Raw genomic sequence first — 15,531 nt, 5'->3', positions numbered from 1 at the left:
AAACTCTTCAGCTCCGTATTTACGTAATTTTTCCACAACTGAAACTTGAGTAGGGGTTGCTGTTTCTGCTATCCGGCGCAGAGCAGTCGCCATCGTCTGTAATATATCTTGCCCCAGGATTGGGATATCATCAGTATTTTCAGGTTGTTCTCCAGATTGAGATCCTTGCATCATACTTTGGGCTTCATCCTCAGCCATAGTTAGATTCACAACTACAGAAACAAGTACCTATATATATATATATATATATATATATATAGCAGCTGCGTCAGGTCACTAGCATAAACACAACAAGCTCTTATGTGGCATGTAACTATACAGATCAGGCCTTGTTTAGTCCTAGAATCGGCCAAACCTAGGCTCTGATACCAAAACATGTAACACCCCTCACCCGATTAATTTAATAATCGAATAAGTGATGTCACATTTTTGGTACAAATCCCGACTTAACAAAAAAAAAATCCTTGATTCTTTATTTATTTATAGATGAATTTTTTTCATTTACTTGGCAAACGGAAAAACTGTTATATAACGTCTAGAATTAAATCATAAACCTGTCTCCAAAAGTCTATATATATATATATATATATATATATATATATATATATACATACATACAACCTGGACACTCCTCACAAAATATACGTGCTTAGCAAAAGTTTATGAAGTAATATAACGTCCAAGGTACATTACACTTCTAATACATGCCACATTTATAAAATCCAAAAGAATTACCCAACGCAAAAGCTTGGCTAGTGACCCGACTTGAGCAGCTGTACAGCAAAAGAAAGTCTGATCACCTAATCTGCAAGGGGAAAGAAAGGAGTGAGCTTCAATAAACCCAATAGTATACTCAACATTAGAGCCTAAATTCCCAGAGTTAAGTAAATGTTGTACAACCAATAAATTTACATGATTAATTATGAAAACGATACAGAAACTACATCATTATATCCATGCACATATATTTCATATTAGAAACGAACAATTATTTGTCAATCTTCGATCTCATGGAGTTTACCCAAAAGGTTTACAAGTCATGTACTCAGAATCACAAAATGAGAATACAAAATAAATTGCATAACGTCAATTATTTAAAACACAGAGTAATAATAATAATATCCAAGTCACGAACACATATGCAACACATATGCAGATTACCAACATTTTTACATATTCAAACACATATAGCCCTCTTAAGTGCTTAGTGACAGACTAGGGTACGCGGACCAGAATCAGAATCAGAATCAGATACAGACGCGGCCATGGTCCTCAATGGGACGCCGCCCAGACCACCCATTAGGGTGCAGATCAGACAGATCAGATAGGGCCCATCAGATAACAGACGATCCTCGCTTCGGTTATCCAGAAGACGAGTGATCACAGATAATGCAGCGCTGCTGTCCTATGGCATGCCAATTGTACCCACCGAATACACTCAAGCAAGGGGGGGAAGCATAGTCACGCATACATATACTTTACTTCAGACAATTCTCAATAGAACACAACACATCAGATATCGTCACAGATAGATCACACATCATTACAAGTAATCATATTTGTTTACACCTCTTCAACATATATCAGATACCACATTTACCTTAATGCACACTTCCATATTCAATATTCACATAATTCACGTCAAAAGCAAAATATATAGATCACATAATGTATCACCGATTAACACACAATATTCTATATGAAATCACGTAAACTTAATTCAGGAATTAAGACTTAATGTAGAATATACTACCTCAAAATCTAAAATGCCGTGCTAGGTCACTTTACTCCTTTGCCTTCTCCTTGCCCGTGCTATCCCTCGGGCGAGGATTACCTTTCAATAAATAATTCTTATCAACACAAACACCAACAATAATGTAAGCATAAAGCATTCTCTTATAGTCAACTTTATCTGCTAATGCATATAGCTTATGTAAATTTTTTTATCTTTATTCTAAAAGCCATACAAATAATTTGTAACCAATTTAGACAAAATATTATAAACTTATGTTCTTACTTAACTACAATAGTTGAGCATAAGAACTCCCTTTATCCATTAACATTGCCCAAACAGTAGGAATAAAATCCTACATATGCATAACTAATTGAGCATAAACATCTTTCAACAAACTTCATCAAAATCGTCATCTTACACTTTTAGCTATAGGCTGCCCCAGGATGTACTTTACAGAAATTTACATATTTCTCAAAGTCATTATTTATCTTTTGTAAGAAAAGTAATTTCTCTAAGGTAAATCAAGTTTGTGGAGCAAGGTTCCAATCTAAATCACGATTCCATGTTATCTCAACATTTAAACATCATACCCATCAATTATATTCCATTCACTCAAAAAAGACTTAGGAAAAACTAGCAAACAATTATATAACAATTGTATTATTGAATTCGTAGCCAAAATTACTTAATATCCAAATTGGGGAAAAACTAACTTAAGAACCCTAGCTTTTAATTTTGAAGCGGAAATTGAATAAATTGGTAATGTGAGGGACTTGCTTACACAAAGGGAAGACAAGCCTAGCCTAAAGCTGCCGGAAAACGGCGATGACGTCGCCGGAAGGGCAGCAGCAATGCAGAGAGGGCGGCAGCAGGGTGGAGGAGACCGGCAGAGAGGAAGAAGAGTTGCTGGGGCGATCACCAGAGGGAGGCGACGGTGCGTCTCTAAGTATGTGTGTGTGTTTGAAAATGGCGGTGTGTGATTTGTCGCAGGGAGTGGTCTATGGTGTAGTGTGTAATAGTGGGAGTTGAATGTAAAGAAATTGGTGTGGAAGGGAAGAGTCACGTAAGTTCTAGAAGGGAGAATGGTTAACAAATCTTAATCACATTTCCAAAATCTTTTTCTTATTCTTTATTATCTTTCTTTCTTTTCTTTTATTCTTTCTCTAATAAACACCACACAAACAAATAATTCACATAATAAGAAACTATCTACACACTTCTAGAATTTAATTTATTTACGACTTCCGACGCATTTGAACTAATTTAATTTAATTTATTTATTTTTTAAATTCGGGGCGTTACAGGTATTTTTTTAACGTTCCTGTTTTCACAAGAACATCAATACCTGCAGCCAAATCTCGGCACTCCTCGGTATCGTGACCGTGGGTGTGATGGAAGGAGCAATATTGATCCTGAGGTCGCCGCGCGGCTGATTTCGTCATCCGCTTTGGTCTTTCGAACATATCGGAATGTAGTTCGAAAATTTCCGCTCTTGACTTGTTCAGTGGTACGAACTGAGCGGGCGGCTTCTCGGGATTGAGACGGGGTCCCAATCTGTCTTGCACCGGAGCCCTTTGAATTCTTTCAAATGGAGTCCGGCGAGGATGCCCGCGATCGCTATGATCGGGCTTCCTTCTGTCTTCTCGGGACGATGAGCTGTCTAACGACCGTTTGAGACGGTCTGCCTCATCGGCCCGGGAGTACTGGTCCGCAATGTCCCACATTTCCTGAGCTGTCTGCGGACCGCACTCAACGAGCTTCCTGTAGAGAGCTCCGGGCAGGATTCCATTTTGGAATGCCGAGATGACAAGCAGATCGTTGAGATCGTCTACTTGCAGGCATTCCTTGTGGAATCTTGTCATGAAGTCGCTGATTTTTTCGTCGCGACCTTGACGAATGGAAAGCAGCTGAGCCGAAGTGATCCGGGCTTCTGCTTTCTGAAAGAACCTCCTGTGGAAAGCATCCATTAGATCTCGGTAGGATCTAATGCTGCCTTGAGGAAGGCTGTCGAACCATCTTCTGGCGTTCCCGACGAGCAGCTCGGGAAACAGCTTGCACATGTGGACCTCATTGAGACCCTGGTTCGCCATATTATATTGATAGCGTCCCAAGAAATCATGAGGATCCTCTAGCCCGTCATAAGTCATTGACGGTGTCCGGTAGTTCCGCGGCAAAGGAGTTCGGGTGATGTCGTCCGAGAACGGAGTCTTTAATGCTCCGTACATGGCGAACCCGACATCTCTTCGGTACGGAGGAGATGGAGTTCTCCTGTGGTTCCGGTACCGAGGAGGAACAGGAACATGTCGGGGTTGAGGATTCTTTCTCCTGGAAGACACGTCACTACTGCGGTAGTGACTTTCATGTCTGGATGAGGAGGGAGAATCCGTCGTTGTCTTCTCCGGCTGTTGGCTCTTCTGCAGGAAGGTTAAGAACTCCTCCTGCTTCTCGGCCAAGAACAGCTTGACAGCTTCGTTTAAATCGGGCTGCTGGGAAGACTCAGCGCGATGACTCCTGGAGTGGCTTGTTCCTCCTTCGTGAGAACCGGAGGTAGATGTCTCCCGAGGCCGTTTTTCAGACCTGCGAGCTGGACTAGCTTCCTCACGGTTATCACGAACGGTATTATGGGTGTTATGTGATCTGGTATGCATTTTTTTTTTTTTTTTGGGGTGGAAAAAGGATCAAAAATTCGCTTTATCACAAATTTGGTTCTCTGTTTTCCCACAGACGGCGCCAGTGATGAATCGGCGAATTTTTGATGGTGATGAATGCTTGTAAAAATAAATGAAGATCAACACAGAGATTTACGTGGTTCGATTTACTGAGGTAAATCTACATCCACGGGAAGAAAAGAGGGCAGAGTTGTATTGCTTGATCTGTTTTCTACAGCTAACAATACAGACTTGCTATTTGCTATTTTCTCTTTAGAGAGCTTAACAGAAGTTTTTTCAGAAGAAGTATCTATCTGACCTAGGTTCTATTTATACATTGAACCTAGATCGTGGCATGCAGCCTTTATTAGGTAGTGGATGTCGTGGAGGTCGTGGCGACCTTGCATGGGTCCACTATCCTGCATGAGTTAATGACTGCTTGACACCACTAAATAGATAATCGGTGTAGCGGAGGTGGAAATCTTGCATGAGTCCACTATTTCCTAGTTCGGTCGAATACTGAGACCGGACTGCTGAATTATTGCCGAGCAGCTTTTGCCGATCTGAGAGTAGAGCTTGATGCCGACCAGAGCAGAGTTTGATTGGTTGGCTTTTACCGAGCTGTAGGCTGGGGCCGAACTCTGTGGTTGTGCCGAACTGAACTCTTGAGTCATGCCGGACTGATACTCTTTAGCCATGCCGAACTGATACTCTTTCTTGGGCTTTACTGCTGTTGGGCTTGTTTAGTACGTACTCCATCAGACCTCAAATTCAAACTCTATCAAGTGAATTTCTACAGAAGAATTGACATTTTATGGTAATAGTATAAATTTGAAGTTTATAAACCATTTGACAAGAGAAGAGTTATTTTGGGTACTTAGCATCTTATTTTCTAATAAAGGAATTCTAACTAAAACAAAGTAATCTTATTTTGGAATAGAGGAATTCTAACTCCTTAAATTTATTTTAATTTTAATTTTAATTTTAATTTTAATTTTATGTAGTGATAATTTTATATAATTAAAAAATTCAATTTGCTACGAAATGGGTAAAGCATTTATTCACGCCAATCTCGCTGTCACGAAATCTACATACTGTGAAGATGGTATTAATTTCCAATAGTTGAGTGAGTTACTCAATCTCCCATAAATAGAATTAAATGCAGCCTTCATCTATTTATTTGAGGCATATTTTTAAATGCTCTCGACAAACTAATTTATGGCAGCCCCATCTGAACGCAAAGAAAATACAGAGTATATAGGTCTAAAATTCAAAATAGTATTTAATTCTTGCTCTTGTTACACATTGAAAATTTTCAAACTATAATATGCATGATACAATGTACTAAAGCAATTATAAAAAAATGTAATTATGTTTATCTTCTCCTCCAATAGAAATTAAAGTCGATATGGAGTGGTGCTTAGTTATTATTGGGGAGGATGGAAATATTGGTGATGAATTATTAATATTCATTTAATAATTATCTAACCACCAAGAGCGAACTTTTATTATCGGTACAATTCCATTAATTTCGAATCTATTACGGTATTACTCTAGCATATACCTAAATATGGCTAAAAACGATTAAAAAACATTATAACTCAGAACACCTAGAAAATCAAAAGATGCACTATTTTAAGTTTTTAAGTACTTTCCCCGTTTACGACCATAACAACCACCGTCCTAAACAAAACAATAATAATAACCAAACAATTAATATCTCACTCAAAATATAATGTCATACTCCCTCAAAGGATACTGTAATTAGAGTTAGTAGAGAATAGACTCCATTATTAATAATGTGATATAGTGGTTTAAGTTATAAATAAAATCAGTGACGGATGCATGAATTTCAGTGACGATACTGTAGGGGATCCTGCGGAAAAATAGCTTAACGCCGGGACACTGGGAGTTCTAAACCACATAACACAAGAAAATTGAGAAATAACAAAATATTGCACTAATAGGATTGAACTCAGGCCAACAATAGTTCAAAATTCTCAGCAAAACTACGCAGCCACTTGAACTACTACTACTATTCGTAATTTCCCATGTAATATATATAGATAATCTAAAAATTGGTGGGGTTTTCAGTGACCCCACCCAACCATGTAGGTCCACCTCTGAATAAAAGGATGTATAAGGATAATATGTTGTTTAACTATTTTAAAATTAAAAGGGTCATATTTTTTAGAGACGAATGGAGTATATTTAAGCAAATCAGATGATAAGATTGGTTTAAATGAAAACCACATAAATAATATCTTACGCCAAAACATAAGGTCATACATCTAAACAAAGTAAATAAAACTGACTTGTGCGAGGGTTCGATGATTATAATCGAAACTCTGAATTAATATGATATTTTATTAACCTCAGGAATGTATCTAACAGAATTTAGAATGATCAAACGGCCACTGTCAGCCCTTAGCCTTATTGTTCCCATCCCCCTCACTTCACAAATCTGATTGTTTCCAAGAACTACAGATCCAGAAATCTCCTTCAAATCATCAAACCAATGCAGATTGGGGCTCATGTGGAAGCTGCACCCGGAATCCATGATCCAAGAACCATTCTCCACATGCTCCATAACATTCAGAGCCACTAGAGATTCATCATCTTCCACAGCCTGAGTAGTATTCACAGTTTTTCCACCCAATTCTGCATGCTTCTTCTTCCAACCGTAGCAATCTTTCTTCAAATGACCCGGTTTCTTGCACCAATGGCAAGAACGGGTTTCTCTCTGATCAGTTGTTGGTGCAGGTTTGTAGGCCTCATTGAACCTCTTGAATGGCTTCTTTCCTTTGAACTTCTTGATATTTAAGCTCTCAAACATAGGATTAGCAGATCTTTCTTCTCCCTTCTGCAGTTCTTTAGACCTCAAGGCCGATTGCACCTCAAGAAGTGTGATGGTCTTCTCTCGGCCATAAAGAATTGCATCGCGTAGCTGATCATAACTTGGAGGAAGCGCATTCAACAATAATATGGCCTTATCCTCATCACCAATAGAGACATCAATATTTTCAAGATCATCTACATTCTTATTGAAATCCTCTAACTGCTCTAAAATCGACTTTCCATCCACAAACTTGTATGAATATAAGCGCTGCTTCGTAAGATATAAATCCTCAAGCTTAGCCATGATACCTGCCGCTGTAGTTTCTCTAGATATTTCCCTCATAACTTTATCTCCGAGACATAACACAATCGTGCTGAATGCTTTCGCTTCAATCTCCGCATCTTTCGAATCAGATTTTCCATCCGAGGCCTCTGCCTCATTGTCGTCTCCTTCGCTCCTTTCGTCAGAGCCGAAGATAGACCCTGCTGCGTAAGCATAGCACGCACCTTCATCCTCCACAAGGCAAAATCGTTCTTGCCTGTGAACTTTTCGGCTTCAAATCTTGATGCCATCTCTTCGTCGCGGATTCGATTCCAACCGGAAAATGTATCGGAGAAAATTTCAGCTTACTTTCTTCCCACAGACGGCGCCAATTGTAAGGATCTTTGTGAATGGTGAAGAGCAATTGAGAAACCAAGAAAACTCTGATTGAAATTTGAGAGATACAATTTTAGCTAAGTCACAAACTCAATCAGCTAAACTAACTACTTATACAAGTATTTGAACATAATGGCTAGTTGAGATCAATGGCTCAGATTTGATCCCATCTAACTAACTCTAATCCTACGGCTACTGAACATCCTCACGATTATGAGCTTGATTAAGCTCCTGGGCCGTAGCTGAGCTTCTCATGATCTTTCCCACAGCTGATCCATCAACACCTCACAAACTCCACCTTGATGGTTCAACTGTCAAGTAATCTGTCCTCTCTGCAGATTCACCATCTTCATGCAAAAGTCTAATTTCGATCTTGACAAAGGTTTTGTTAACATATCTGCTGGATTCTCAGCAGTAGCAACCTTGAAGACTTTCACTTCTTCATCCTCAATCTTCTCCCTTATGAAGTGTAGCCGCACATCAATGTGCTTGCTTCTTTCATGGTAGACTTGATGCTTTGCCAAACATAATGCACTGTTGTTGTCACAACCAATGCTTATAGTTTTCTGGTCTATACCGAAATCCTTGAGAATTCCCTTGAGCCAACATCCCTCCTTCACAGCTGTTGTCAATGACATGAACTCAGCTTCTGTGGTTGACAAGGCAACCACTCCTTGAAGACTGCTCTTCTAGCTTATCACAGAGCCGAATAGAGTGAACAAGTATCCTAATTGAGATCTCCTAGTATCCAAGTTCCCTGCAAAATCAGAGTCACTCCAGTCTACTAGAGCATCATTCTCAGTTACCCTTTCTCCATCAAACAAAATTCCAACATTAGCAGCCCCTTTCAGATACCTGATCAGCCATTTCAGAGTAGACCAATGCTCTTTCCCATAATTTGACATGTATCTGCTGGTTAAGGAGATTGCTTGTGCTATATCTGGCCGAGTACTTATCATTGCATACATAGCACTTCCAATAATATTGGCATAAGGAATATTCTGCATTTCTTTCTTCTCTTCTTCAGATTTTGCAGCCTGCTCCACTGTCAACTTATAATTTTGTCCCATTGGTACTGAGACTTCCTTCACATTACTCATCTTGAACTTGCTGATCAACTTTGAAACATAGTCAGCTTGTGTCAGCCAGATCTTCTTACTCTCTCTCTTTCTTATTATGGACATGCCAAGGATTCTCCTTGCGGGTCCTAAATCTTTCATATCAAATGCAGATTGAAGATCTCCCTTTACTTTCTGGACCTCTTGCAAATCAGCTCCAGCCAACAACATATCATCTACATATAAGAGTAGATAAGCTACCATAGCTCCACCTGCTTCCTTTATGTAGACACACTCATCATAAGCTGATCTCAAGAAACCACTCTTGACCATGTGATCATTGAACTTCATGTGCCACGACGGCTAGCTTGCTTTAAACCATAAATGCTTCTTCTCAACAGACAAACCTTCTTCTCATCTTCATACTTCACAAAACCTTTAGGTTGTGCCATGTATATGGTTTCCTTCAAATCACCATGTAGAAAAGCTGTCTTGACATCAAGTTGTTCAAGCTCCCAATCCTTCTTAGCTACAATGACCAATAATATCCTTATTGATGTATGCTTCACCACCGGGGAAAACACTTCATCATAGTCAATGCCATGCTCTTGTGTGAAGCCTCTAGCGACAAGCCTGGCCTTGTATCTGACCTTATCACCATTAGCAGCTTCTATCTTCTTCTTGAAGATCCATTTACAGCTTATTACTCTCCTTCCATCTGGTTTCTCCACCAGCACCCAAGTGCCATTTTTAAGTAGTGAATCTATTTCATCCACCATTGCTTGCATCCAATTCTCCCAATCCTTGCTCTGTATAGCCTCTTCATACGTACCAGGCTCAGAATACTCTATGTCTTCTGCTACCATCAGACAAAAGAACAAATACTCAGCATCAGAATATCTTGTTGAAGACTTATAATTTCTCTTGACTCTATCTCTGGCTAGTCTCCAACTATCTGGTGCAACTGGACTGGAAGTTTGTGCTTGCTGTGGAGATTGTACAACATCAGCAATCTCAGGCTCTTTACACTGTTGAGCTCCCTCATGTTCCACTTCAACCTCAGAAACCTTTTCATGCTCAATCTCTGAAACTACAGTCTTTTTCTTGAAAGGCAACTCATGCTCCCAGAAAATGACATCTCTACTCACAATAATTTTGCCATTTCTAGGCTCAACACACCATAGCCGATACCCCTTCACTCCTGGATGATATCCAACCATAATGCACTTGAGAGCCCGAGCATCTAGCTTGCCTTGCTTTACATGTGCAAAAGCCAAGCAACCAAAAAATTTCAGATTTTCATAGCTCCCAAATCTCCCAAACCATCTATTATCTGGAATATCTCCACCTATGCTAGATGAAGGACACATATTGATGAGTTTCACTGCTGTAGAAGCTGCCTCAGCCCAGAATCTCTTCTCCAATCCGGCTGCAAGCAACATACACCTAACCCTTTCAAGAATGGTTCGGTTAAATCTCTCAGCCACCCCATTTTGTTGGGGGTTCATGGGGACTGTCCTATGCCTCTTGATGCCCCTAGCTTTACAGAAATCATCAAACTCTCTTGATAGGTATTCCAAGCCATTATTAGTCCTTAGACATCCAAGCTTCAGCCCTTTCTCAGCCTCTACTTCAATACACCAATCTTTGAACTTGGAGAAGGCCTCTGATTTCTCTTTCAATATGTAGACCCAGGCTTTCTTGGAGAAATCATCAATGATACTCATATAATACTTGCCTCCACCAATAGATTTCTCTTGAGCTGGCCCCCACAAGTCACTGTGGGCATAATCCAAGATTCTTGATGAAGTATGCACTGCCTTTGGATAAGGCAATTTCTTAGCCTTTCCTAAAATACATTCCTCACATTCTGCTGGAACAATATCAGAGTCCTTGCATTGCACCACACCCTTCTTGATCAGCTCCTTCACTGTACCCATGGCAGGATGACCAAGCCTTGTATGCCAAAGACTCAAGCAATTCGATATTGCCACATGAGATTCATCCAGATTTTGTCAAGACTGTGGCTGACATATAGTATAGGCTTCCCTTTCTCCTAGCCTTCATGAGCACCTTCCCATCCTTGCTCACTATCATCTCCCCATTCTCAGACACTACTCTGCATCCTCTACTCTCAAGGGACCCCAGAGACACCAGATTTCTTTTAACCTCAGGAATGTATCTAACAGAATTTAGAATGATCAAACGGCCACTGTCAGCCCTTAGCCTTATTGTTCCCATCCCCCTCACTTCACAAATCTGATTGTTTCCAAGAACTACAGATCCAGAAATCTCCTTCAAATCATCAAACCAATGCAGATTGGGGCTCATGTGGAAGCTGCACCCGGAATCGAAGCTGCACCCGGAATCCATGATCCAAGAACCATTCTCCACATGCTCCATAACATTCAGAGCCACTAGAGATTCATCATCTTCCACAGCCTGAGTAGTATTCACAGTTTTTCCACCCAATTCTGCATGCTTCTTCTTCCAACCATAGCAATCTTTCTTCAAATGACTCGGTTTCTTGCACCAATGGCAAGAACGGGTTTCTCTGTGATCAGTTGTTGGTGCAGGTTTGTAGGCCTCATTGAACCTCTTGAATGGCTTCTTTCCTTTGAACTTCTTGATATTTAAGCTCTCAAACATAGGATTAGCAGATCTTTCTTCTCCCTTCTGCAGTTCTTTAGACCTCAAGGCCGATTGCACCTCAAGAAGTGTGATGGTCTTCTCTCGGCCATAAAGAATTGCATCGCGTAGCTGATCATAACTTGGAGGAAGCGCATTCAACAATAATATGGCCTTATCCTCATCACCAATAGAGACATCAATATTTTCAAGATCATCTACATTCTTATTGAAATCCTCTAACTGCTCTAAAATTGACTTTCCATCCACAAACTTGTATGAATATAAGCGCTGCTTCGTAAGATATAAATCCTCAAGCTTAGCCATGATACCTGCCGCTGTAGTTTCTCTAGATATTTCCCTCATAACTTTATCTCCGAGACATAACACAATCGTGCTGAATGCTTTCGCTTCAATCTCCGCATCTTTCGAATCAGATTTTCCATCCGAGGCCTCTGCCTCCTTGTCGTCTCCTTCGCTCCTTTCGTCAGAGCCGAAGATAGACCCTGCTGCATAAGCATAGCACGCACCTTCATCCTCCACAAGGCAAAATCGTTCTTGCCTGTGAACTTTTCGGCTTCAAATCTTGATGCCATCTCTTCGTCGCGGATTCGATTCCAACCGGAAAATGTATCGGAGAAAATTTCAGCTTACTTTCTTCCCACAGACGGCGCCAATTGTAAGGATCTTTGTGAATGGTGAAGAGCAATTGAGAAACCAAGAAAACTCTGATTGAAATTTGAGAGATACAATTTTAGCTAAGTCACAAACTCAATCAGCTAAACTAACTACTTATACAAGTATTTGAACATAACGGCTAGTTGAGATCAATGGCTCAGATTTGATCCCATCTAACTAACTCTAATCCTACGGCTACTGAACATCCTCACGATTATGAGCTTGATTAAGCTCCTGGGCCGTAGCTGAGCTTCTCATGATCTTTCCCACAGCTGATCCATCAACACCTCACAGATGTGTATTTATTTTACTTGTCCAAAAATATAGTGGTAGAGCATACCAAATTACATTGCACCTTGGTATGTCACGAACACTAAATATTTTGTCTTCGCTGGGATGCGAAAGGTCTCCAATCGGGATTTTGAATTGTTTTGAGTGTCTTTACCTCTCAAATCCTACATCTATAAATGGGGTCATTTGTAATAGTTACAAAATCAAATTTTGAGATCAGAAGTGAGTTTTGAGTGTCTCCTATGAGGTAGTCCCCACATGGACTTCGGAGCAGATTAGCCCAACCACCTCCTACACCATTTGCTACTCCACCAATAAGATAACGTCATATTTATATTCTTTTAAATGAAAAATCTCCTAAATCATTTGCTAATCCACCAATATATTAATACCACGTGTATGTTCATTAAAATGAGAAAATTAAAGATTAAAATTTTCATTATATTAATATATCTCCTATTCTGTCAATACTATATTAGAGCATCCGCAATGGGACAAACGATAGACCGCTCGATCCCTCGGGCGCGCCATCGTCAGCATACCCACAGTGCATCTGCCCACTGTGGATAGGCGGACAATACCAGATGCATCGACGATAGGCGAATATTAGGGCATTGTTCGCGGTATCATACGCCCCACTGTGGACGAGGCGGAAAATACCGCGGACGATGCAATGCGTTTACACTTTTTTTTTTAATTCTAAAAATTCTCGACGGCCAAAGTAAAGCAATGCTTTACTGAGTATACTTAGTCGGCCTTTTATACAAGAAACTACTCTTGATTTTTTAGTGTTCTAATCGATGTGGGATAACCACTTCCTTGCCCTTTTATACAAAAAAACTATACTCAGTTTGAGTGTATTTGCCTATGTGGGATTAAAATAATTTTCATGGAAACTCCTTTCAAAACTAGAATACATACCCCATTTGTACTTGAGCAGCAAAGGAATACGAGCCATATGAATTTCTTTGGGAGTTGGTCAAAGCAACGGTCTTTATCTTACCCACTCAACTGCTCCACAATTACATGGATCTTGCAATGGCAACTCCAACAAAATATCGAACAAAGAAAGCCTTTCAAACTAAATAAACTACATGTAGGATTTGCCTTTTTTAAGTAATATAGGATTTGCCGTTTTTAATTAATCATGGTATTTTTTATTTATTTTGCATTGACATATTTGAAAACATTTAAATTAATTAACAAAATAATAGTGAAACCTATAGGGCGGCCTTTAGGGCGGCTTATAGAGCGCTCCACTGCAGGTGAAAGGGTAGGAGGATAAAATGATGATGTGACGGTGCATAGGGCGCCCTATAGGACATCCTATAGAGCGCATCATTGCTAATGCTCTTATCATGTAAAGAATAGAAATAAAAAAGAAATAAAAACAAAACCTTAAATTTTAAACCCTAAATTTATCATTCATGAAGTTTTAAACAAAAAATTTAAATACAACGAGACTACTAGTCTACAACGAAGTTAATTACAAATTACAAAAAAGACTTGAAGTTTTAAATAATAAATTTATAAGTATATATACTCTTAGTCGGCAAAGGAGATGTTTCTACATAACTAAATTGAGGACACATTTAGCAATTCAACCTTAAATGTTGAGTTTAGTCTAACAATCAACAATTATAGTAGAATTGTCAAAAGTTTCCCGGATTTAGCCTTATAGAGAAATCTATTTCACCGACTAGAGTATATACAAATACAATTATTTAATTGTATTTGCATATTTTTAAAGTAGAAACAAATGGAAAAAAAAAAGAAATAAAGGAAAAAGGACTTGAGCTCAACTTAAATTTAAAATTTAAGTTGAGGTGCCTACGTATCCCCAATGCTCATTTGCATTAGGGAATCAAAGCCCACGTAGTTCTCTTACCTTACTTACCTATTTGGGTTGGCCGACGGTTGACGGTTGGCCTACGATTCATCCCCTGAATTCTTCTTGCGATTCCTCCTGACGATCATCCCAATCATTTTCTTGTTCTCTGACGTCAGCTTTGGCCCAATCATCAAGTATCATCACGGCTTCCATATTTTTCGCGGAGAGCTTACTTCTTGATTCATCCAACACACGTGATCCAACACTGAAAGCGGATTCGACGGCGATAATGGAAGCCGGAACCGAAAAATCTCCTTGGCCATTGACGCAACTATGGGAAAATCTTTCTCGTGTGTTCCCCACCAATCGAGGACGTCGATTTGGGCGGGAGGAGTAGGACCTTCATCACCAAAGGAAAAGAGTGAATCGAAATATAAATCTAACTCACTTACCATACCTGGGGACCTTCCGCCGGTGTTGTACCTGTATAGGTCGGCTAATTGAGATTGTGCGTCGGGGTCATCATAATCAGTTTGAATTGTGAAGCCAAAGTTATGTTGTTGAGGAGGGGTAGGTCTTCTGACTTGGTGGGTACTTTTATACTTGGTTTCATATTCGGTGTAGAGAGCACGCAAGTTAAACTCGAAGGTTTGTTGGATAATTGACCGGTCCGGGAAGTTTATTTGTAATGTTTCGGTTAGGTTTACTCCCCATTGGTCATTGATATCCACTTGCAATGCTTGAAATGGAACAAGATCAATAGAACTCAAATTGTTATAATAAAAATCTAAAATCCTGTAGGTACCGGCTAAATTCCATTTTGGATCCAAGACCTTTGCAATAAAAAACACCATTGGAATCTCACCGAAATACTTAAACCATTTTTCAATCATATAATATAAAACACACATCAATTCAGGAGAAAAGGAAGCATTTTTTATCGTAGTTTTAAAACCAAGTGATATATACATGCAATGCTCTAAAACACGAACAACAATGCAATAATAAACACCCAATAATTCAACAGTCGCATTTTTGAAATATTTGAACAATTTAAATAAAGCCACGCTATGATCCCAACAACTATGCGACAGATATAAATCAGAAACGGGATAGATTCTAAAAAAATCACACAAAGAATCTTTATGCGTCAAAGTAGAATTCAG

General features: G+C 39.5%; 1 protein-coding gene and 1 long non-coding RNA gene across 2 annotated transcripts; both read right to left on the bottom strand.

Moving 5' to 3' along the window:
- Nucleotides 1–629: 629 nt before the first annotated feature.
- LOC121752483 lies at nt 630–2,864 on the bottom strand. Its single transcript, XR_006040317.1, has 3 exons — nt 2,517–2,864; nt 1,754–1,834; nt 630–805 (listed from the first exon to the last, which is right to left on the bottom strand). It is a non-coding gene; the product is annotated as an uncharacterized LOC121752483 (long non-coding RNA).
- An 8,074-nt stretch (nt 2,865–10,938) lies between these two features.
- Nucleotides 10,939–12,161, bottom strand: LOC121752774. Its single transcript, XM_042147867.1, has 4 exons — nt 12,128–12,161; nt 11,788–12,074; nt 11,457–11,697; nt 10,939–11,411 (listed from the first exon to the last, which is right to left on the bottom strand). Exons 1-4 carry the CDS (start codon nt 12,159–12,161, stop codon nt 10,939–10,941), a joined length of 1,035 nt encoding a protein of 344 aa, XP_042003801.1.
- Between the last annotated feature and the right edge of the window lie 3,370 nt (nt 12,162–15,531).

This window comes from Salvia splendens, chromosome 10 (assembly GCF_004379255.2).
Source record: "Salvia splendens isolate huo1 chromosome 10, SspV2, whole genome shotgun sequence".
Taxonomy (NCBI): Eukaryota; Viridiplantae; Streptophyta; class Magnoliopsida; order Lamiales; family Lamiaceae; genus Salvia; species Salvia splendens.
This window is presented reverse-complemented; position numbering and strand designations above follow the sequence as displayed.

Excerpts from the sequence above, each read along its gene's own strand:
- LOC121752774 (XM_042147867.1), bottom strand. The coding sequence starts at position 12,161 with ATGGCATCAAGATTTGAAGCCGAAAAGTTCACAG. Across the intron at positions 12,075-12,127 it reads TGAAGCCGAAAAGTTCACAG|CAGGGTCTATCTTCGGCTCT; the intron begins GCAAGAACGATT and ends ATGCTTATGCAG. Across the intron at positions 11,698-11,787 it reads TAGAGGATTTCAATAAGAAT|CTACGCGATGCAATTCTTTA; the intron begins GTAGATGATCTT and ends AGTTATGATCAG.